This window comes from Betta splendens, chromosome 3 (assembly GCF_900634795.4).
Source record: "Betta splendens chromosome 3, fBetSpl5.4, whole genome shotgun sequence".
Classification (NCBI taxonomy): domain Eukaryota; kingdom Metazoa; phylum Chordata; class Actinopteri; order Anabantiformes; family Osphronemidae; genus Betta; species Betta splendens.
This window is the reverse complement of record NC_040883.2, coordinates 9,705,702-9,727,909: the sequence shown is the minus strand read 5'-3', so window position 1 is coordinate 9,727,909 and position 22,208 is coordinate 9,705,702. Positions and strand designations below refer to the sequence as shown.

At 43.0% G+C, this 22,208-nt stretch overlaps 5 protein-coding genes and 1 long non-coding RNA gene across 10 annotated transcripts in view; 4 read left to right on the top strand and 2 right to left on the bottom strand.

Annotated features, from left to right (window-relative positions):
- Window positions 1-780: 780 nt before the first annotated feature.
- On the top strand, window positions 781-6,152 carry LOC114852150 (isocitrate dehydrogenase [NAD] subunit alpha, mitochondrial-like). Its single transcript, XM_029144330.3, has 11 exons — window positions 781-908; window positions 1,594-1,641; window positions 2,180-2,263; window positions 2,365-2,479; window positions 2,569-2,756; window positions 3,826-3,959; window positions 4,334-4,436; window positions 4,741-4,805; window positions 4,880-4,964; window positions 5,313-5,465; window positions 5,678-6,152. The coding sequence occupies exons 1-11, from the start codon at window positions 882-884 to the stop codon at window positions 5,759-5,761; spliced, it is 1,086 nt and encodes a 361-aa protein (XP_029000163.1). The 5' UTR covers window positions 781-881; the 3' UTR covers window positions 5,762-6,152.
- On the bottom strand, window positions 3,837-7,844 carry LOC129603879 (uncharacterized). Of its 2 annotated transcripts, none has more exons than XR_008694191.1 (2): window positions 7,476-7,844; window positions 3,837-7,390 (listed from the first exon to the last, which is right to left on the bottom strand). It is a non-coding gene; the product is annotated as an uncharacterized LOC129603879 (long non-coding RNA). The 2 variants fall into 2 exon arrangements; XR_008694190.1 differs by having other exon boundaries at window positions 7,507-7,844.
- On the top strand, window positions 6,927-13,884 carry LOC114852152 (ras-related protein Rab-8B). Its single transcript, XM_029144332.3, has 8 exons — window positions 6,927-7,277; window positions 8,602-8,662; window positions 8,839-8,899; window positions 9,241-9,318; window positions 9,709-9,798; window positions 10,461-10,526; window positions 10,810-10,860; window positions 10,954-13,884. Exons 1-8 carry the CDS (start codon window positions 7,154-7,156, stop codon window positions 11,041-11,043), a joined length of 621 nt encoding a protein of 206 aa, XP_029000165.1. The 5' UTR covers window positions 6,927-7,153; the 3' UTR covers window positions 11,044-13,884.
- A 920-nt stretch (window positions 13,885-14,804) lies between these two features.
- LOC114852151 (chymotrypsin A-like) lies at window positions 14,805-16,677 on the top strand. The gene is made up of 7 exons (XM_029144331.2): window positions 14,805-14,903; window positions 15,101-15,204; window positions 15,315-15,394; window positions 15,483-15,561; window positions 15,641-15,821; window positions 16,252-16,385; window positions 16,462-16,677. Exons 1-7 carry the CDS (start codon window positions 14,852-14,854, stop codon window positions 16,621-16,623), a joined length of 792 nt encoding a protein of 263 aa, XP_029000164.1. The 5' UTR covers window positions 14,805-14,851; the 3' UTR covers window positions 16,624-16,677.
- A 393-nt stretch (window positions 16,678-17,070) lies between these two features.
- agrp (agouti related neuropeptide) lies at window positions 17,071-18,973 on the bottom strand. Its single transcript, XM_029144333.3, has 3 exons — window positions 18,603-18,973; window positions 17,506-17,594; window positions 17,071-17,424 (listed from the first exon to the last, which is right to left on the bottom strand). Exons 1-3 carry the CDS (start codon window positions 18,739-18,741, stop codon window positions 17,233-17,235), a joined length of 420 nt encoding a protein of 139 aa, XP_029000166.1. The 5' UTR covers window positions 18,742-18,973; the 3' UTR covers window positions 17,071-17,232.
- Window positions 18,974-20,653: 1,680 nt separating this feature from the next.
- vps13c (vacuolar protein sorting 13 homolog C) overlaps window positions 20,654-22,208 on the top strand; it is a 40,271-nt gene continuing 38,716 nt past the window's right edge. For 3 of the 4 annotated variants that reach the window (XM_029144052.3, XM_055507355.1, XM_055507357.1), the window contains exon 1: window positions 20,654-20,857. In XM_029144052.3, the coding sequence (XP_028999885.1) occupies window positions 20,758-20,857 (100 nt within the window). In that variant the 5' untranslated portion in view covers window positions 20,654-20,757. The remainder of the gene's footprint in view (window positions 20,858-22,208) is intronic. The other variant, XM_055507356.1, reaches the window with a different exon arrangement.

Sequence of the window (22,208 nt, the reverse complement as noted above, 5' to 3'; positions counted from 1 at the left end):
TGTACCAGATAGTAACTAATGAGAAACATATACTCTGTTTGCGTTCATATTTGTATCACTTACAGTACTCGTTGAAGCATAAACCAACGTGAACGGGCAAAGAATCCAATCTGGCAACCCAAATGCCGACTCTTACTGACGTCACGCTTGCTAGACAAAAGATCGTCTACACATATGATGTACCACTTCTGTCATTTTACTGCAGGTAATTTTTTTTAGTTCTATTTCTCCCGCGACACTAGGTGGTGACTCTGAAGTAATAGGAAATATATAGTAATTCCACAGATCAGCCAGAAGGTGGCGGTAGTGTGCACATTGTCGAACGCAAACCGCCAATAATAAAAAAGGAAGAAGGAAGCAAACGCGTATGATTAAGTACAATAGCAATCTCAGGAAGGACGTTCAACTAGATCGGAGATTTTCTATATAATATGAAGGCTAATATTATATATATAATATAATATAATATATAATATTATATAATATAATATAATATTATATATATAATATTATATATTAGCCTTCACAATATAATATCAAGACTAAGATTGGGTCAGACAAGGCTAAATAACACATTACATTTAATCAACACCAGTTTGGGTTGTGTGATTTTTGTCAGGTGGAGGAATCAGTGGAGCACGTCGTGTGTATATGTCAACAGTAAAATTCAGCATGGGACACACTGTGGCGAACATTGACAGCCAAAGGGGTACGGGAATTTGCGTTACACCAGATACACACTCCAGTTTAGTAGGTGGCGGTAATGCGTCTTTCAGTTGGTTGCCATCTGCAATTTAAGAAGACACGAAGAAGAAGAAGGCGAATCCGAAGTGGCGACAGAGTGAGCCCACGGGATCGTCAAAATCTTTGCGTAAACCAGGATGCCAGGCAGCGTGTGGAGGTCAATGGTGAGTAAAAAGTGCTCCTTTTACTGGTTAAACCGCGTTTAATCAGTAAAAAAGTGTGGGCCAGTCGTATGCTGTGTGAGGTGAAGTGTATGTGTGACTTAGTTGTTGTGTAGCTATCTATGAATGTGTGTTTTAATGATGCTCCAACCGGTTAGCTGCCCGTGTGCCCTTCAGCCTGAAAGCTAACTGGGCTAACTCTTAACGGAGCTAACGGGTCTTTCCTAAGTTTTACGGGGGCTGTGATGATTTTGCGCCCGTTGCTCCATCGTTAAGCCGTTTCTCAAGGTATTAGGTCTAGATTAAAAGATTCTGGCTCAGGTAAAGCAGAAGGATGCATTCAGCTGTATTCCGTTCGCTAAGACGTGGTTCTACTGATTTGAGGTTCACTTTATGGCTCTGAATTAGAAGTAGACAGTAGACGAGCGGTTTTAGTATTTACTTCATCAAGATGTAATATATTTTAATTGATTAAAACACAAATCACACTCCAAATGGTGAGAGAACGTGCTTAAACAGCTCAAGAAAGGGTTAACACACAAACCTAAGCCATAACGCGATCATCATAGTCAATGTTTGTACGTGTAGGTTGAAACCACCGAAGTGTGAATGACAGTGAGGAGTTACAAGTGTCTGGTGAGACATGTGATATTGACCAGTATGTTCCTTGACCTTGTTCGTCTGTCAGCTGTCCCAGGTGCTGGTGGGAGCAGCGAGGAGGCCTTTTTCCAGAGGGGTGAGTAATTTAAGCTTGACAGACCTCTCGTGCACCACACTCTCTGACACCAGGACTTAATCGTCAACATGAAGGTTGAAATTTGCCAGGTACTGGTGAAGGATTCACTTTTTGGGACATAGTGTGTGTTTAATACTGGGGAAGGTCTCAGGATGCATCTTGGTTTCTACCCCCTCTCATACATGCACTGGATTCTAAACACATTAAGCTGCATGTGTAGGGTCCTGAGATTTCCTGCTTGAGCAAGCTCCTTAGTTCTAAGTCTGTGATGTCAGAGCGGGTAGACATTTATTGGGGGGATGCAAACATGTATGATGCTACCTTTCTGACAATATTGTGGATGTGCTGAAGTGAAACAGATTGAGAAGCTGCTCAGGTGTTTGAGTGTTGCATATGTGAATTTAAAGCTTAGCGCAACCTTCAGATATGTGAATCAGGCTTCAGATCCCAGCCTGGCTGGATGCCTGCATGTGCTGTTGTCAGGTACTAACTGTGAGCGTTTCCTCAGTTTTGTCGTTTATCTTCCGTGTGTGCACAGATTCAGACTGTAACGCTGATTCCTGGTGATGGGATTGGACCAGAGATCTCCACTGCAGTCATGAAGATTTTTGAGGCGGCTAAAGTAAGTGAGGTTGCAGACCTAAACTTAACCCTATCCTGGAGACGGTAGAACCCAGTTGCATCATTAAAGCAAACAAGTGTTTCAGCAGTTTGTCCTTGCAGGCTCCAATCAGATGGGAAGAGAGAAATGTCACAGCGATAAAAGGGCCTGGGGGGCGCTGGATGATTCCTCCTGATGCTAAAGAGTCAATGGACAAGAGCAAGATTGGCCTGAAAGGTCTGTAGACTCCAGTGTCTGCCTCCTTATCTTCGTATCTAAAGGCCCCTGGTATTTGACCCTCTAAACACAAATATTCTGCCCTGCAGGTCCCCTGAAGACACCCATTGCTGCAGGCCACCCCTCCATGAACCTATTGCTCAGAAAGACCTTTGACCTCTACGCGAACGTGCGGCCCTGCATCTCCATTGAGGGCTACAAGACCCCGTATGTCGACGTGGACCTGGTCACTATACGAGAGAACACGGAGGGCGAGTACAGCGGCATCGAACACGTGGTAAGAGGTCGACCAACAAGCTACTTTACTTGATTGTTGTTCACAGGCGTCGGGGTTTTTGTCTGTTGGGGACATTTTCAGGACAGCATAGCAGCGGGTAGAGCTTCTTTAGCTCTTCTACAGGTGTTTGTGAACCTAAAGACTGTTAGGCATCTGTAGCTTGAAGGAAAACTACATATAACCCCAGCTTAAATCCCAGCTTTTGTTCCTGTAGGTCAGGTCGCTGCTTCCGGACCCTGCATCTGTTCATCAACAGGGTAAGGAGGAGGAAGTGATTCAGTCACCTCCTGAACCTCACCTGTTCATCCTGACCCCCAAACAGTCTGTCTCCCTCAAATCCCTCATATACGTGTTTAGTTAATGAACCACGTCACGAGCAAGCTTTTTAGTTTTTGTGTGTCACTTCCTGAACATTTCCAGTGTAAACAGCTTTAACAGCTGTTACATTGATCCACAATAAACCTCCTGTGACTTGTCTTTGTCATCCTTTTCATTAAGTGGACATTATAACTACCTATGTCGTGTGAAAGACAGAGAATGGCTTCTTCTTCAAAATTTCATTTATTTATTTATTTTTTTTACGGAAACTGCAGACAGAGGTCAGTTAGCAGAATCTCCAGCACCAACGGTGTCATTATAGAAAAGCTACAGGTAACGGGTGTTAACTATGGGGTGACTGTGCCTGGCCTTCGGACATAGTCCGGTATTAGATGGGTCCAGATGACCGTATTCAGCAGCCACATACTGACACGTAGTATGTTCAGATAATTCCTCCGTCAGATCTCCTGGACGTTATCATGACATAGTATAGTTCAATGGCAACATGTCTTCGTGGTCTCACTCGAGTATTTGTTCCTGAATGAACATATGGCTGCTCAGAGACGAAGGTGCAGAGATCTGAACCTGGCTGTGACTCGGTCAGTGCTGCTGTGTTGATACAGGTGGTAGCTGCCCTGACATTAGGACACTGCTGTAGTTAAGGCCAGGTTCTGGCTCTGGTGCCCTTGTGGTTCATTTTAAAGCCAGACTTTTGGTCTGTGATCTGAAGCTCTCCTGTCTCTTGTTGCAGATTGTGGACGGAGTTGTTCAGAGCATCAAACTGATCACAGAGAACGCCAGCAGACGTATCGCAGAGTACGCATTTGAATACGCCAGAAACAACCAAAGAACCAGTGTCACTGCTGTCCACAAAGCCAACATCATGTGAGTTGATCTCCGTAAGCCACAGTACAATTCCAGCTTTAGACTTCTGAAATATGTGCAGACACCTCAGTTAGAAGCATGTGAATATATTCACAAACAGTAACAATGTATCCGTTGTCCTACCTGCTTCCCCTGGTGAGGACTGTGGTGCTGGTCCAGTTTGTTTCCTGCTACAAACGTCAGTGTTTGTGCCCTCCAGCTGTTGGCTGATGCTTCCTGTGTTTTTTTTTTTTGTTTTTTTTTGCTGCGTATTTTAGATTTTCTGTTCATCTTTGCCTATTTTTTTTGTATACATGAAAAGTGTTGTGCAGACATGCATGATGGTTTGTGATGTCAGACGTTTCTTCATCAGCAATGGGTGTTTGTGTGTGCAGGCGGATGTCTGATGGTCTGTTTCTCAGAAAATGTCGTGAAGTGGCTGAAAACTACAAAGACATCAAGTTTACGGAGATGTACCTTGACACTGTGTGCCTTAATGTGAGTTCACTAAACTGAGGTTTTTCTGCACAATTGGCAGACCTAAACTGAGGATCTGTATTTTGTATTTGGTAAAATCAAATTGAGCAGAACACAACTCTGCTCATGTTCTATGACCCACTGTGTTTGTATCTTGCTATTACTTTGTGGCTGCGCTGGCAATTGAATTTCCCCACTGTGGGAAGAATACGTTTATCTTGAATATTACAGTACTTCCTGTTTCCCTGTGCAGACATTTGACCTTTGCATTGTTTCCTTAATGCCATTAAATAATTTCTAACCTTGGGATTTTCTGGTATTGTAGATGGTCCAGGATCCGACCAAGTTTGATGTTCTAGTCATGCCCAACTTGTATGGAGACATCCTGAGGTTGGTCGTATTTGTGTGAAACAAGCTGTGTGGTCTCCTACATGGTGCTAACGGTTGGACATGGTGTATTGCAGTGATCTATGTGCTGGTCTGATCGGAGGTCTCGGAGTCACACCCAGTGGGAACATCGGAGCGAACGGAGTGGCCATATTTGAATCGGTTTGTTTCTTCCAACATTTATACCTCTACAGTTCATCTTATGCCTTCAAGGCTTAAAACTACCTAATGTACATCATTATAGACTCATTGTCATATTTGTCGCCTGCATAATTGACTGGGCTTCATCTTGTGTTTAAAAAAAAGGTTTTGAAACAAGTGTTTGAAATTTAAATGAACAAACCCACTATTCAAAGAATCAGTTTGTGTTTCTAGTCATCACTATATGATGCATCACAGTGACAGTTATGTTAAAAAGCTCCACTAGTCAACTTAACCAATACAGTAGTTGACATTTCCTCATTGGACCAGCATGGAATCGTCCATTTTGAGGTTTGCTCTGCTCTGTAGGTTCATGGCACTGCCCCCGACATTGCCGGGATGGACCTGGCCAACCCTACTGCCTTGCTGCTCAGTGCTGTCATGATGCTGCGTCACATGGGACTCCACGACTATGCCGCCAAGATCCAGACTGCCTGTTTCGACACCATCAGAGACAAGAAGGTGAGACTGAAACTTCAGGTGGTTGTCTGTGTTTTACTGTCCCTGTGAACAACAGCTCCCAACCTGCTTCATGTTATCAGCAATTCTGATAAACTGCTCTCACTTGGAAAAGTTTAATGTATTAGAAGACATTGTCTCTGTGACACATACGAGTCCTCACCAAACCATGTTGTGACCAACTGTTTGATGCTTATGATTCCTGTGTGTATTAGGTGCTGACGAAGGACCTGGGAGGAAGCTCAAAGTGCTCAGAGTTTACAGCTGAGATCTGCCACCGGATCCAGGACCTAGACTAACCTTCTTCCAAGCTCCCTCCCAAGGTCTGTTTCACCTGTGTTAGTGCTGTAATAAGGGGTGGGTTCTGTAGCCGAATTTGGTCAAACATTCATCGCAAACACGCACAATGTTGGGATGACACCTTTCCACTGTCTTTGAAATATCATTATATTGGTCTTAATAATTGGATTTCATTGTTTTCTGTTTTTTTGAAGGTGACTTGGTTAAATGGCCTTATTTATTGTTTCTACTTTCCTGTCTCATGCTTCTGTCTTGAATAACTATACACAAACTTATCAGTGACGCTAGAATTTATACATTTATATCTAACTTTACATGCAGTTTGTCCCCACAAACCTGCAATGTCTGCCTTATTGTCAAGTCCTTGAATAAATTGTTTTATTAAAAAGATTCAACCTCTAGGGTTTTTTTTTTATCTAACGATTAAATAAATTGCAGTGCCTGTGTTTTAAAAGACTTTGAGTTCAGTTTATTACATTTTGTTTTTTGTCTGTTTTTTTGGGGGGGTTTCTTTTGTGATGCCCGTATAACCAAACTGTTGACATTTTGCAACTAGCAGCTAAGAAAGAAAATCTTAATCTGTTGCAAGTAAAAGGCTGAGAGTAAAAAATAGTTGTCCTATAATAAAAGCTATATCTTAGTAACATTGTCATGTGAACATAGTTCATCCATTCCTTTAGTCCATCAATATTATGTTGTTAGGAATTCTGGCTGAAACGAATCTTCTTTGGCACTTTTTAGAGTTTGCAACTGTTTATGCCAAACTGGCAACCCATAGCTGTGGACACGCCCCATCCCTTTGACGATGACGTCACATACGTCGGTACTGCGTCAAGTTGTGAAAGATAGGCCGGAAACGCCACAATATTGCCTCCAAACTAAAGAGTTGTATTTGTCATTGTCGTCGTTTGAAACTGCATTGATGCGTGATCAGTGAGAAACACGTGTGTATAAAGTAAAGATGTTAAAATAACCTACAAGCAGATACTTTATGTACATATGCAGTAATAGCTATGACTACCCAGTCCTTGACTATATCACAAAGAGCGCATTCAGTTACAAAAATGAAATTTAAACTATATCACAGCATACGCATACACGTCCAGAGACTCGTGAACGTCCCATCATTCTCCTCCGAGGACCGGAAGTAAAATGTCTGAAAAAGGCCAAAACAAAAACGAGTCCACTTTGATCGGTTAATTTTTTTTTCAGATTTTATTATGAAAAATCCGTTCCGGATGAATGTCGCGGTATTTTGCGCATTTCTTGAAGCGGGGCTGTTTCCTGCTCCCTAACGGTCCGGTTTAAGAGAAACCAGTACAGAACCGGGACTCCCGGTGAGCGCGACGAGCAGGCCGGTGGTTCCATTACTTCACCGGACGCGGCGGAACATGGCCAAGACGTACGACTACCTGTTCAAGCTGCTGCTGATCGGCGACAGCGGCGTCGGGAAAACCTGCCTCCTGTTCCGGTTCAGCGAGGACGCCTTCAACACCACCTTCATCTCCACCATCGGTCAGTACTTGACGGGACGGGCCGCCTCAGGAGGCGAGCGGAACCGTGGGGAAGTTAACGGCGAGCTACCGGAAAGTCAGGGAGGGGGCTCTGTTCATGGGAAACCGTCTCAGCTACAAGTAGATGTAGTGGAGACGCATTTTAGAGACAGCTTTAGGTGGTAAATGAGCGTCACTTTCACTAATAGCGCACATTTACTTGGTTCCGCAGAAATGTACTGTATACGCACTATTCTCCTTCATCAAGTAGTTCAGGTTCTGTTTCAGACACACCGGTAACTATGTGTCTGTGGTTCTGTCGAGTCCGAATGTCGGTTCTTCTCGGCCCAGAATCATCTTCGTGTCAAACATGGAGCCAATGTTTAGGGTCCAGAACCGTCCCCACTGTCACAGTCCAGCTGATCTTCCTGTGGTCAGGCGGTCACATGATCCGATTCAGTCCAGTCATTTGGTGAAGAGAGAAGCGCTCGGTTTGGTGTGGGGCGTCCCCCTGCTGGTTATAACACGATGGCACCAGAAATGCCCCCACTCAGGCCGTTTAACCTCACGGAGGTGTGCTGGTTTTTTCCGGTGCAGCACACTGATACTTTCAGGTGGTGGTTCTGCCGGAAATAGGAAGTGGAAACTCTGTCTGCAAACAGATCTGCTCGGCCTCACTGTCATCCTGGTGATGACTGACTCGGATCCAGGTTCAGAACTGGGATCGGTCTGGTTCTGGTCAGCACTTACACACTTGATGGTAATTAACGTTTAAGGTTAAAAGAAGTGTCTTCTGTCCCAGATGTCGTTCCCTGATAATGATGCGTGTTGAGTTTTGAAGTGGATGTCACACCTGCGTGAACTGGGTCCATGTGTCTTATGGCTGAGGACCGGTTGTCCCTGTAACGGGCAGGTGAATTCTGGTGGGTCCTCTCAGGGTATAACCGTGTCTGAATGAAAAGCAGGAAGCTTGAGTAATTCTTAACAGTGCTGCTGATGCAGAGTCGGTGTCAGTCAGGACCTGTTTAACCCAAACCGAACTGTGACCAGTTGGATGAGGTCCGATCACTCATTCAGATCTCTGCAGTCTCTGCTGGTCTCTTCCACAGTTTGTTTAGACACAGCAGCTCAAAGATCAACTGACCTCTGACCCTTGGATGTTTTTTCTGACTGCTCTTCATGAGCGTGAAGCAGCGCAGTCTGAGTGTTCATGTCTGTCTGTGTGTGTTGGTGACTTTATGAGGACTGGCTTGTGGTGCAGCAGTCCTGTACCACATCCTGGAGGGTGGAGCTAAACACACGAGCAAACCTGAAGCAACTCACGCAGATCTTTGTGTTTGTTTCAGGAATCGACTTTAAGATCAGAACAATAGAACTGGATGGGAAGAAAATCAAACTGCAGATCTGGTGAGTTGGTTGGTTCTGGTTTCTGGAGAGCAGGTGATGAGTGACAGTAGCTCTCCATCTTCACCCACTGTTTAAAAAAAGACATAAGCGTCACAGCTCAACATAAGAGATGCTTTATCTGCTGAGAGCCCCACTCTGTCGTTTATACCTATGATGAGTTCTTGCTGTTTCTGCAGGGACACGGCGGGTCAGGAGAGGTTCAGAACCATCACAACAGCCTATTACAGAGGAGCTATGGTAAGAACAAGGGTCACAATGAAGAAGCTCCTGTTGAAGCTGAACCGGGCTTTGATGGACCTTTGGGCATCTTGAGTCTCTATTAGATACTCTCTGGACTTTTAAACAGCTGATTTGGCAACAGCGACATTCAGAATCCACTTCCATCTTCCTATGATTCCATTTAAGTTGTTTCTGGTCTGGAATCTGCCTCCAACAGAGAATAGGAAAGGCACTTGTTTAACTCTCTGAACCTTTGGGTTTATAGTGATCAGCTGACCTGAAGTCTTTACCTTGTGTCTGACGTGACATGCTGCTGAGCAGTCAGTCAACGTACTGTTTCTTCTTTTTCTGTAATTAAGGGCATCATGCTGGTTTATGACATCACCAATGAGAAGTCTTTCGACAACATCAAGAACTGGATACGTAACATTGAGGAGGTGCGAGACCTGACATCATCACTCAACATCACAGATATAAACACACAAGAAACCGATTTACTGTAGTTGAAGCCATTTAGAAGATGAGTCATTTTGCCAAATTTTTGAGCTTTCATCACTCACTTCCTGTTTGTCAGGAATTGAGTTGGTTGGAGAAAGTTGAAGTGAAACCCAGGATTCAGGCACTCATCAGAAAATGCTCTGTTTTCATCAAGTGTTAAAAGGTGCTTTATTTCTATAAAAGTGCCACAGAACAACATCACTGTGTGTGTGTGTGTGTGTGTGTGTGTGTGTGTGTGTGTGTGTGTGTGTGTGTGTGTGTGTGTGTGTGTGTGTGTGTGTGTGTGTGTGTGTGTGTGTGTGTGTGTGTGTGTGTGTGTGTATATATAGCATGCATCCTCTGATGTGGAGAAGATGGTTCTGGGAAACAAATGTGACGTTAACGATAAGAGACAAGTGTCGAAGGAGCGAGGAGAGAAGGTGGGTTCCGTTTTCTGATCCAGTCAGATGAGATAAACCAGTGGAACACTCACACACCAAGAAAAACAATACAGTATGCAACCTTTTAACTGACTCACTTAATAAAAAAGACACAGGGTGAGAACCTTCAGAGGAACCTTCAGTTACTACTCACTAGGAGCAGTTCTGTTTGGAAATTGTTTCTGATCACCCAGTGTTCCACTGACTGACTCAAACCTAACTGTGAGGCATACAAACATTGAGAAACCGTAACATGAAGATAGAAAAAACATGAAACAGATGAAGGAAAATATAATTTTTTTAAATAATTTTTTATTAACACAAAGGCGAAGATAAACGTTGAAAACCAACCATTAAACCAGAATAAAAAAACGAGACATATGCTTTAGCAAAGATTCTGAAGTTAAAGTGGGTCTGCTCATTTGTGTCATCAGCCGCCTAACATTTCTGGGTAAAAGGTAAACAGGGTTTACAGAAACACATCTGAGGCTGTGTAACAATCAGTAAAACCTGGACTCATAGTACCACAGTGCATAGATGGGACATGGCTACTGTCAGGGAGAACCTCATAGAACCATTTTATAAAACAATCTTTGTCATGACTGAATATTAGTAACTAATTATACATGAACTGATGAAACCATATGTGTCTCATGCTTCAGCTGGCTATAGATTATGGGATCAAGTTCCTGGAGACCAGTGCCAAGTCCAGCATCAATGTGGAGGAGGTGAGTCCTTATCCACATTCAATCATGCAGGTTTCAAGACGATATCACCAGAAATCTCCCCACTAAAGCGGTTTAATCTCGTGGAGGGGTGTGTGGGTGCGTATACTTAAAATCATACTCAAAGTGAGACCCAAAAGATGTATTTTCCTTCCTTGCAAACACAGCATCACAACCCTTAGCGCGATGCTAGCCCAGACCCTTAGAGCGCTGCTAACCCACCCAAGTTCAAAGGTTTATGCCACCTCTTATTATTTATTTAACGTCATAATATTTTTCTCCACAGTCTTTTTACACTCTAGCGAGAGACGTTATGACCAGACTCAGTAGAAAGATGGTGAGTGTTGTAGTTGTGTGTGTGTGTGTGGGGGGGCAGGATCAGAGTGGTCTACATGGGTTTCTAATCTGTGTTTCTCTGGTCCCTGGGCAGAATGACAGTGCTCCCCCTGGAGGAGGAGGTCCGGTCAAAATCACAGAGTCTCGCTCGAAAAAAAGCTTCTTCAGGTGTGCGCTCCTGTAGTTGGAGGGGAATTTGAAGCATAAGTGATGAAGGTGAAGACAGAGGATTCTTTATTTTTACATGAAGTTTGTCACTGCACTGAGGTTTGTTTCTGCCTTTAATCCCATCAGATTTTAATGTAGCAGAAATAATTGTATTTGCGTGTTTACTGTTCCATTGACCAATACGTCACAATACATCAAAACATTTACCAGTTTATTATATTGTTTCAGACTGTTAAAAAAGAGAAAACCAGAGAACCACTATTTTTCTTTTAAATTCTTCACACAAAACATTCCAGAAAGAATTATTCAGATGTGAAGCCTTGTTATTTTTCATTGGGTTCATAGTGACGTCACTTTTAAATATTTTCTATAAATATGAATCAGTTTGAAAATCAGAGTTAAAACATTGAACAATGTGGACTATTGATCCGACCGAAGCCGCAGAGTCATTAACAAGATGTGTTTTTTTTGTTTGCTAATTAATTTTTGTGACTTTGTACATAATGGATTTTTGTGCTTAATGCAATATAAACATTTTATATTTTTCTATTTTATCTTATTTTTCAAAACTATGTACTTTAACTTACTTGCTTTTTAAGTGTTGCTTTGACTTTTACAGCAATTTTATGTTTCTATCATTGTGAAGAATTATTCATAACGATAGTGAAGTCTTACACAGGTAAATTCATATGCATCTGATGTAATATAGGTTTATATACGCTACAGCAGCAGGACATCTATGAATAATAATTATAAATCATTGTCAATGTGTCACAGGTTTATTAATGTTGCAACAATTATTACTGGTATTTTATGCCAGTTAATTCATCCTGAACCTTTAGCCTGTGGCTGTACAGGTAAAAATTACTTAAAAATAACAAATAATGTTGGTTCACTATAAGATGGATGGATGGAATCCATGTGTAATGACTCAGTTGAGCATATAATAATATGATGGTGTAGATATTAACTGAGACTGAAATAAAAACATCATCATAATTTCTTTTTCAGTTGAAGCAGGTCAAAATCTAATTAAACTTGATCTTCATTTAAAATAATTAGTTATGCACCAGAAACAAATCAACAATAATCCAAGAAATAATCCATATGCATAAAAATTGTGTCTAATCTTTGCTTGAAATATGTTACAAAAATTGTGTTTTTCATAGATTCTTGTCTATTCTTGTATATGTTAATAGAAATTGTGTGAATTGTTGGTCACAGCCACTGAAACAGATTAAAGTAAATTGTCAAATTAAATTCATTTAAATTTAATGTAAAACCGTGAATCAATCGTATCAAGATCTTTAATCAAGCAGTTGCATATGAATTTCCCTGAAGTTTTGTTTACAGTAGTAGCTTTATTTTTTAAATTCAGAATCAGCTACAAACATCAACACTGTTGATATTTAGGGTTTTCTCAAGGCAGTAAATCATGCTTTGAGATTCTGATGAGTTGCATTAGTGAGAACATGAAGGTGCCTCTTACAAATCAGTTAGTCTTGTGTTTAATCACTGACCAAACTCAGACACTGATGAAAAGCTTTAAGAGATTTTCAGACAACAAAGAGTTAAAATATAAACTCAACAACAATCTGGTAATAATGTTTGTTTGTTTGTTTGTGTTTGTTTGTTTGTTGAAAAACCTTGTTGTCTGAGGGCTATTGCACAAAAGATCAGGGATTAAGCCAGGATTTTTAACATCCTGGTTGAATTTATCCTCGACTTGGTTGCACAAAAGGAGAATTCAATAATTTTAGTTAACGTGAAGATGTATTTTGTAATTAAACATTTTTTCTGGATTAATTTAGTCCAACCAGACTCCAACCCAGAAAAAAGCAGATTGAAGGAAACTGAACTAAGTTTCTACAGATTCGTTCTGTAAACTGATCCTGGTCCAGAGCTGGTTATCCTCCAGGATAAACTAGTTCTAGTGACTGATTAATATGTTGCCCTATTTTACTCAGTCTTCATGGAAATGATTTAAGATGTTTTGCTGGGGGCTCTATTTGACCTTCTCCCACTTTTTTTCGGCAGATATATTTTTCAGACATAAAGATAAATTGCTACAAACCGATCAAATTATCACATTATAGATTTTGTTATATAAATATTTGCAGCGTTAAAAACCAATACATTAAAGTAAATTAATTGGACTAATTGTAAACTTGTAAACTTGTCTGCCAGGCATTCTCTCTTTTTACATATTATGTTAACCTCTTGGTTCATACATGTCTACACCAGATTTGACCTAGATCACCTTCACTTGGCAAACGTGCAATAATAAGAACCAGGATGAGTTCATTAGAATGGGTCAAGTCCGGATGTTCCACGGATCCTAGAAATCTGAGTTCTACTTTTGTGCAACATCTCCCTGCTTTGTGAGTTGTTATATATATTGCATTGATCTTTCAGCACTTTCCAACTCTATGCAAAAATAGTATTATTTTTATCATTACCTGAGTCTGACACACACACACACACACACACACACACACACACACACACACACACACACACACACACACACACACACAGGGCATCTGAGCTACACAAACATGACTGTGAGGAACTTTTTTTTACATCATCTGATACAAGGCCATAATCACGTTTTGAGGCAGAAACAAGATGAAAGCTCTGATGATGACGGTGATGATGATGGTGATGATGATGATGAAACTTGTCAGTTGTTTTTGATGAGAAAAGTTTTTTCAGACATTATGAAGAATTAAAATTCAGAATGTGAAGTGGCAGGGATCATCATACAGTACTTGCTTGATTTGTGGAGCTTTGACCTGTGAGTGTCCAAGCGTTGACTGATGTACAATAAAATATAATAAAATACTTTTTCTACCAAGCCTGTTTTTGTTTGATAAAGTCAAAGTGAGGAAGCACTTGAGTCATTAACAATTTCACACGTTTGAACAAAATAAAGGCTGACAATGAAGAAGAACTGGCAGCAAACCGAGCTAATGTCTGTTATCATTGAGTGGCTGAAGCGGGCACACGCCGGCACATGGCTTCCACCTGTTCTTGTACCAGAATGTCCCACTGACGACTCACCTCATCCTCAACCCCACCTGACCAATCATTAACTGCCTGGGGAACGTGGACGTGGCTCAGCTGGAGATAATTCAGACGTTCACAGAACACCTCAATCATTTTAGCTGGTTTAAACAACTTGCTTTACTAGTGTTTTTAATTTGGTAATGTGTCTTCTGTGTCCTTGAATCCAGAGCCCGACCTTCTGTCAATGTCAGTGTCTACAGACTGGACTAAAGGCATTGTCCTTTGTTTTTCAGTGTAATGACATTAAAATGATAAAAACATTTGAACATCCTAACTATAATTTGAATTAATGCTTGTGTCACTGACTGGAAGGTGACGCCACCCGCTACGTAACATTGTTAATGGGTAAAGGTGAAAACACAGTTCAAGATGACTTTAGTGTGTGGCCATGTGAAACATGTGGAAACATCTTCTATTCATCATCTAAACACCTTTGTAATCAGCAGGAAGAAGCAGTGAGACATACAGTAGGAGGAAACAGGGCCACGTTGAAGCTATACAGATCACGTCTGAAATTAAAGTTACCACTACCACAGAAACACTTTAGTCTGTTTGGTTTCATCAGGCGAAACACAGTAAATAAAATAATTACAGTTAATAATAACAATAATAAAGTAATGTCTGTGTGAACCTTCTGTCAGGTCCACCTGTCCACAGTCCACAGTCCTTTGATAAGATGTGTCTGACTCTGTCCAATCGGACTCTCCGCAGCAGTATAAAAGCTCGGGCTCAGATGGAGCCAGTATGATCGAGCCATGACTTTCCTGTGGATCCTCTCCTGCCTTGCTTTTGCCGGCGCTGCCTACGGTGAGCTCATTTCTGCTCCTTACTCATGCAGAGCTAAAGAAGTCTTTTTGAGCTGAGATACAAACTCTCCCTCGTTCAGAGTCAGTTGGACTCATGCGCTCATCCTAAACCTTAAACATGCAGAGAGTCCAACAGCTTAACATTCATAAATGTGTTTGCACAAAGTAAATATATTGTCACATTTCACACGTGTCCAGGCTGCGGCGTCCCGGCCATCCCCCCCGTCATCACCGGATACTCTCGGATCGTGAACGGTGAGGAGGCGGTGCCTCACTCTTGGCCCTGGCAGGTTTCCCTTCAGGTAAACACACACACACACACACACACACACACACACACACACACACACACACACACACACACACACACACACACACACACACACAAGCCTAACTGCTGCTGCTGTTGTAGGATTACACCGGCTTCCACTTCTGCGGTGGCTCCCTCATCAGCGAGAACTGGGTGGTGACGGCTGCTCACTGCAATGTCAAGTAAAGCACCTGTAGCTACAAACGGTCATCTGATGTTTGATGTTCTGATTGAACGACACTAATACGTTTGGTGCTGTTTTCCCTGCAGAACCTCCCACCGCGTGATCGTCGGAGAGCACGACCGCTCCTCCAACGCTGAGGACATCCAGGTCATTAATGTCGGAAAGGTGCGTCCCACAGAGGCAGGTTCTGCTCTCATCCCCGTGGCTTTGAACGTTCACTCATCGTGATGTCACTTCCTGCCAGGTCTTCAAACACCCCAACTACAACAGCTTCACCATCAACAACGACATCCTGCTCATCAAGCTGGCCACGCCCGCCAAGCTGAACATCCGCGTTTCCCCCGTGTGTGTGGCCGACACTGGAGACGACTACCCTGGAGGAATGAAGTGCGTGACCTCTGGCTGGGGCCTGACCCGCTACAACGGTGAGACCGCCTGCACCGGCAATCAGAGCTCACAGAGCCTCTGTCACTCTCTGTAGGAAGCTGCTTCACACAGCAGCACGTAATAAGTGTGTAGTAAAGATTTTAGACTAAGGGCAAATCTACAGAGCAGCTCCAGAACATCCGTCAACAGAATTCTGATCACAGCAGGAAAGATTAATTTAATTATTTTCCATTTATAAAGTTGAAATAAACAGATATATTAATGAAAGTGAGTTTAATGCTCAAGTATTTAGATACATAAATGAGATGAGATGAGATGAGATGAGATGAGATGAGATGAGATGAGATGAGATGAGATGAGATGAGATGAGATGAGATGAGATGAGATGAGATGAGATGGGAGTCGTCTTGGGTTCTGACAGAGGTCCACAACGACTCTCACCAGAGTGACTGATCTTTGCGTCTGCAGCTCCTGACACCCCCGCCCTGCTGCAGCAGGCCGCCCTCCCCCTGCTGACCAACGAGCAGTGCCGCACTTACTGGGGCAGCAAGATCACCAACCTGATGATCTGTGCCGGTGCCGCTGGAGCCTCTTCCTGCATGGTGGGTGCCCCGACACAAAGAGTAACAATCCTCATCACTGCTCATGCTTTATGTTTCATTACCATTGCGTCTTTAGGGTGATTCTGGTGGACCTCTGGTCTGTCAGAAGTCTGGAGCCTGGACTCTGGTTGGCATCGTGTCCTGGGGCAGTGGAACCTGCATGCCCACGATGCCCGGTGTGTACGCCCGTGTCACTGAGCTCCGTGCCTGGATGGATAAGACCATCGCTGCCAACTGAGCACATCACACCACACTGTGTCGACCTTATCATTAATAAAAGAGAAACTCCAAACCACGTGTCCTTGTCAAGTTTAAACGCTTGTTTAATACAGTATGAAGGTGTCATCAGTGTTATTACAACAAGATCACAGTATTTACAGTGTGCACACAGGGTCCACGCCTGCTTCTGCTAATCCTCATCACTGCTGTCTATAATAATAAGCTAAACTGAAGTTAGTTCAGCACATTCAGCTGCGTGTTGTTAATGTTGTGCCTCCATCTGGTTTCACTGTACGAATTTTAGCAGAAGACACAGAACAAAGCAGCTTTTGTACTGTATCAGATAATTCAAGTGGTGAATGCGCTGAGCACGGGACACTTTCAGTCCCATGTTCTCATGTCCACGAAAAACAAGAAGATAATAAGGACAAAACAGCAACAAAACAAACAATTTCCAGCACACACCTGCAGGTTAACGTGTGTAATTTATTCACCTTTCATCCTATTGTCCATCAGTAAAAGGTTAAAATAAATCACACAAAAGATGAAGACTGGACCTCTTGAAATATAATTTATTAAACAAAACCCGGGAAACGACTCGGGTGGAGTGGCTCCGTGTCAGCTGAGCTCAGGTGCGCCGGGCGGGGCAGGTGTGGCCGACCCGGCGGCAGTAGCAGATGGCGTTGAAGAAGCGGCAGTAGCAGGTGTCGCAGGGGTCGCAGCAGGGCAACGGGTACCCCAGACACGACTGCTGGTGGGGGATGCAGCGGCGGGGCGAGCGCATGGCCCGGCCCTGCAGCTGTAAGGCTGCCGAGGAGTCCTGGGGAGCAAACACAAGACGCGTCAACGCGGCAACTTCAGCAGGCCTGTAGGAACCACCCTTCAGATGACCCCCAGCGACCTCGTCATAGGAGCCTGCGTCCAGGAGGAAGTGGTCCTCCACCGAGTCGAGCCCGGCTTCCTGCATGGGATCGGGCGCGTGGCTTCGCTCTGCAGGACACACACAGACGTGGGTGATGCTGAAGTTGGAGCTCAGGTGTAAAGTTAGGTGTTAAGACCCAGGTTACATTTTAGAGTGATCATTACTGAAACAGACCAGTAGGTGGAACTGTAAGTGTACTGTAAGTGAGGAAGGCCCAATGGGAACGCAAGAAGAGCCTGCTCCTCCTGGCTGCTGGTGCCTAATTTAAAAATGTCAAGGCAACAACACACCGAATGGAACTGTTTGTATTTACTACTGACTATATGACATATGTTAATCTTATAGGAAAACCTGTTTGCTTACTGTATTTACTCATAAGGCCACTCATGTGAAAATAAGTTAGCTAGCTAAAGGGTTTTGGGTTACTTTACCTATTTTTTTCTTAACTAAGTTAACTACGCATTACTTTTGTGATTTATCCTGCGTGATTGATTGCTTCACGTGTTTACTGTACAATAAAATACGTTAAAAATACATTTAATTGTTGTCTTTTCATATTTAAAATGACAAAAAAGCTGTATATTAGCAATTAGCTGTTGGTGGACTTTGGAAGCAGTCGCTCCCCGGTTGTCAACACTACCTCTCACATACACACACACACTCACATACACACCAGCCTCTATAATGTATCTACTGTACATCAGCGCACAAACGAGACACAGCCTAAATTTGCCTTACTGTATATTTATGTACATAATTCGACATTCCTATGTTTCACATTCAGATGTGCCTTTACATTTTACATATGTAAGTAGTATGTGTATTTTATATATAATGTTTTGGCTTAGAGAGAAATGTCATTTCAGTTACTTTATGTCTGACACATGTAGTAGTGTTGACAATAAAGCATTGACTTTGTCTTTCTACAAGCATTAGTCCAGGAACCCACAAGCCTCAATGTGCTTTTGTCCTAGAAGATGTTAGTCATATCAAAAGCTTAACTAGACTGAAGAACCTGCTACTCGTCAATCAGAAGTGAGCTCTTCCCCCTCAAAGTCGGGGCTGCTTCTACTGACCTATGTCCGGCAGGTAGGGGGAGTCGGTGCGATGGCCGCCGACTGGACCATTGTCCAGTTGGATGTTTCCATGAACCAGAGGAGAAGACAAATGCAGCAGACTGAAGGAGCAACAGCAGAGCAGAACCAGGCCAATCATGGCAACAAGAGATGAGAAGAAGCAGAGTCGAAACCTCAACAAGCTGTCCTCTGCTGGAACCAGCAAACGACGAGTTGTTACAGCTGAAATATAGAAGCAGAATTGTTTTCAAATGCAGACGACTGAGAAAGTGCTTCATAACAGCTATATAAGACAATAAATGTCCGATTATCAAGACCACCGTTAACAAAGAAAAGAACAACAAGAGGAGAAAACATTTCAGCTCATGTTGCAGTGAACAATGAAGAAGAAAGCGACAGACTCACCTGTTGCTGTGACTGACTCTGCTTTGAGTGGACGTCAGCCATTTAAAGACCATCAGAGGAAGTGGCCATGCGAGGGGGGGGGGGGGGGGGGGGGGGGGGGGTCATCATGTGTGATCCAATGGGACCATCAGATGCATCTAGTGCTTTGAGATATTTATTTAACCGCAAAGCACGACCACCCCACTCAGACTCTAATCTTTACTGATGAATTCATAGCAACACAATGGTCAACACAGGACCTATCAGAAGGACACACTAGAAGGTTTAGACCTCTTAAAGTAAACCAGGGCCTTGTTTAATGGTAATAAAGCAGAAAGAACCAGATCCTGACCCTGAGCCTCAGGTTGGATCATTGATTTCAGTGTGTACAGTAAGTGATGGCAACAAAGAAACAAATAAAAACTAAAAATATTACAATTTTGCCACAACCAGTCTGTGATAAGTCACAGTCAGTCAGTAACCCAGTTGTCCAGGTGAAAACCAACGTTTTTTCCTGAAGAATGACACATTTGTGTCAACTTTTGCTAAATAATTGTAACAGCTGATGTAAGTCATCTCTGTGTGATGTTTTTTTATTCTTCTGTCCAGTTTGTTTATTTATAAAATCGTCACTGTTTGCTCTTAATAAGCTGACAAATCAAAGTGATTTTTTTTCTTTTTCAGAGCTCAGTCTCAGTAATGTGCGTCTCTCGCACACTGATTGAAGAACATCAGCTCACCAGCTTCACTCGTGCTTGTTTCTATTAGCGTCCATGTGCAGCATCATTAAACTGCTCGTCCTTTTCATCCTACAGGTTCTCCGAACAGTGAAACGCTGCTGCCGTCACCACTGCACTCAATACAAATCAGATGTGAGCGACAGCTGCAGGAAACCGCAGCATTAATCTGACTGATCGTCAACAGGAAATCATGTTTAATAAGCACGATCAAGCTGTCCAGAAACATACGTCCTGTTCCTCAGCATCACTGTGCACTTCCTGTACAATAATTTCTCTATGATTTATACTATATGTTCATTATGGAGCTTGTGACGTTGTGTGTTGGAGTCATTCATTTGAAATACGGGGCCAGATGTAATGGACTGTAATGGATGGATTAGACTATACGACTGTACCTGAAGTAGCCAGTGTGTAAATGTTGTGTATGTCTGTGACTGTCTGAGAACACAAATCCAAGTCCATCAGATACAGTGTTTCCATCCAATGCCTTTATTGGTGCTCTGGAAACAGCAGATTTACATCAGGTGAGTGCAGAAACAAATAATAAATGAGCATTATTGTTATGTCTCCACCTGGAGCAGATCCTCACTTCTACCAGATGCTTCCTTCCAAAAATAAGCATGTATAGGTTTACAGTAAGGTAAAGGTCATGTTATCTGTTTGAAGGTTGTGCTTTATATTAAGAATACACTGTTTAAATACACTGTTTAATGATCCCGACTAACATCATGACTCACGCACGCGCGCGCGCACGCACGCACACACACACACACACACACACACACACACACACACTTTTGTTTCTCCGTCCTGCAGATGTTTTAAGTTTCATTTCAGCAGCTCTTAATAAACAGTCGAAGCGTGTCCGTGGATCAGCTGACGCACCCTCTATCAGCTGATCTCCCTCACTCAAACACGCAGACATCACCAATCGAGCTTCTCAAGCGACAGTCGAGACCAGAGACACTCGATCACCGCCTGATTCAGAAATCGAGCGACGCAGACTCGGGTCTGACCCGGAGCCTGTAACCATGGTCTTCGAGTCTTTGGTCAGCGACCTGCTCAACAGGTTCATCGGAGACTATGTGGAGAACCTGGACAAGTCCCAGCTGAAGATCGGGATCTGGGGCGGTGAGTTGCCGTCTTAGCCATCAGCAAACTGAGACGTAGCAGACTCCACTTTGTCTGCAAACGTAAACCCAGCGGAATCTGTCAAGCAGACGGGCTGGGTCCACACCTGGTTCCGATTCGGTGAAATCCAGGCGTTATTCAAAACCATCCCGTTTCTTCTGCCGCGTCTCCACCCAAGAGAGCGGAGACGTCAGCGGAACCGTGTTGATGTTTAGCTGAGAGCAGATCACGTCCCAGCGACTCAAACGACGCCTGCGACTCCGGTTTCACGTCTGGTTCCAGCGCAGAGCCCAGTCCCGTTAAATGAGCAATCTACACGGTTTGAACCGGATAAAGTAGACCGAGAAACAGACCAGAACCTGGAGTGGATCCGAATTAAAGGCGGCGCAGAATTACGTTAATTCAGTTGTTAACCACACAGTTTATCAGCTCAACACACACACACACACACACGTGTGCGTATTTACATCTTAGTGGGGACTCACCATTGACATAATGCGTCCCCTAGCTTACCCTGACCATCAAATGTAATCCCAACCAAAACTCAATTGTAACCTCGGCCCTAAAATGCCTTCTTAACCCTCAAACAAGCCTTTAAAGTTGTGGGGATTGGCCAAATGTCCTCACTTTGTCATAAATGTCCCCACTTTGGTCAAAAGGTTTTTGGTTCCCCTTTTGATGTAAATGCTAGGTACACACACACACACACACACACACACACATAGAGGGTGGTTCCACTCGGTGCTGCAGCTGTCACTACAGTTTCCTCATGCCTGCCACAGCTTACCATGCAGTTTTCTTCCCTCTGTTTCTCTCAAAAGTAACTGAGAAAGTAACTACATGTACATTCATTTTTTGAGTGTGATTATTGAACCTATAGTCACCAACCTTACTGATTCACTTTAAGTTAGACAATTCAATACAATAGTGCATTCGATCAGTTCAAGGCCTTAATCGGGACTAGTTAGACTGGGCAGTAGGAAGAAACTAAGTTAATAATAATTATTAATGATAATAATAACCACAATATAATACAAACAAACCTCAAATGGCTGAGTCATGTCTGAAGTAATCAGGGGATGCAGAGCAGTAAACTGTCATGATAAATAAAACAATATTAATAATAGAAGAAATAATTGGAAGTGTCAAAGTCATGCCAGCGGTTTGCTTCAGGAATTACTCTCTGTCCTCTCACATCCTGTCTGACAGTCAAACTAACCGATACTCTACTTTCCCCAAAACTGCACTGATCAGACGTGAGACCTGCTTCTCAGTTGATTTCAGACTAATCCTAGGCCCAGATTAACTCTAATGCTCTCTCCTGCAGTTCAGTCAGTTGAACAGGTCATCA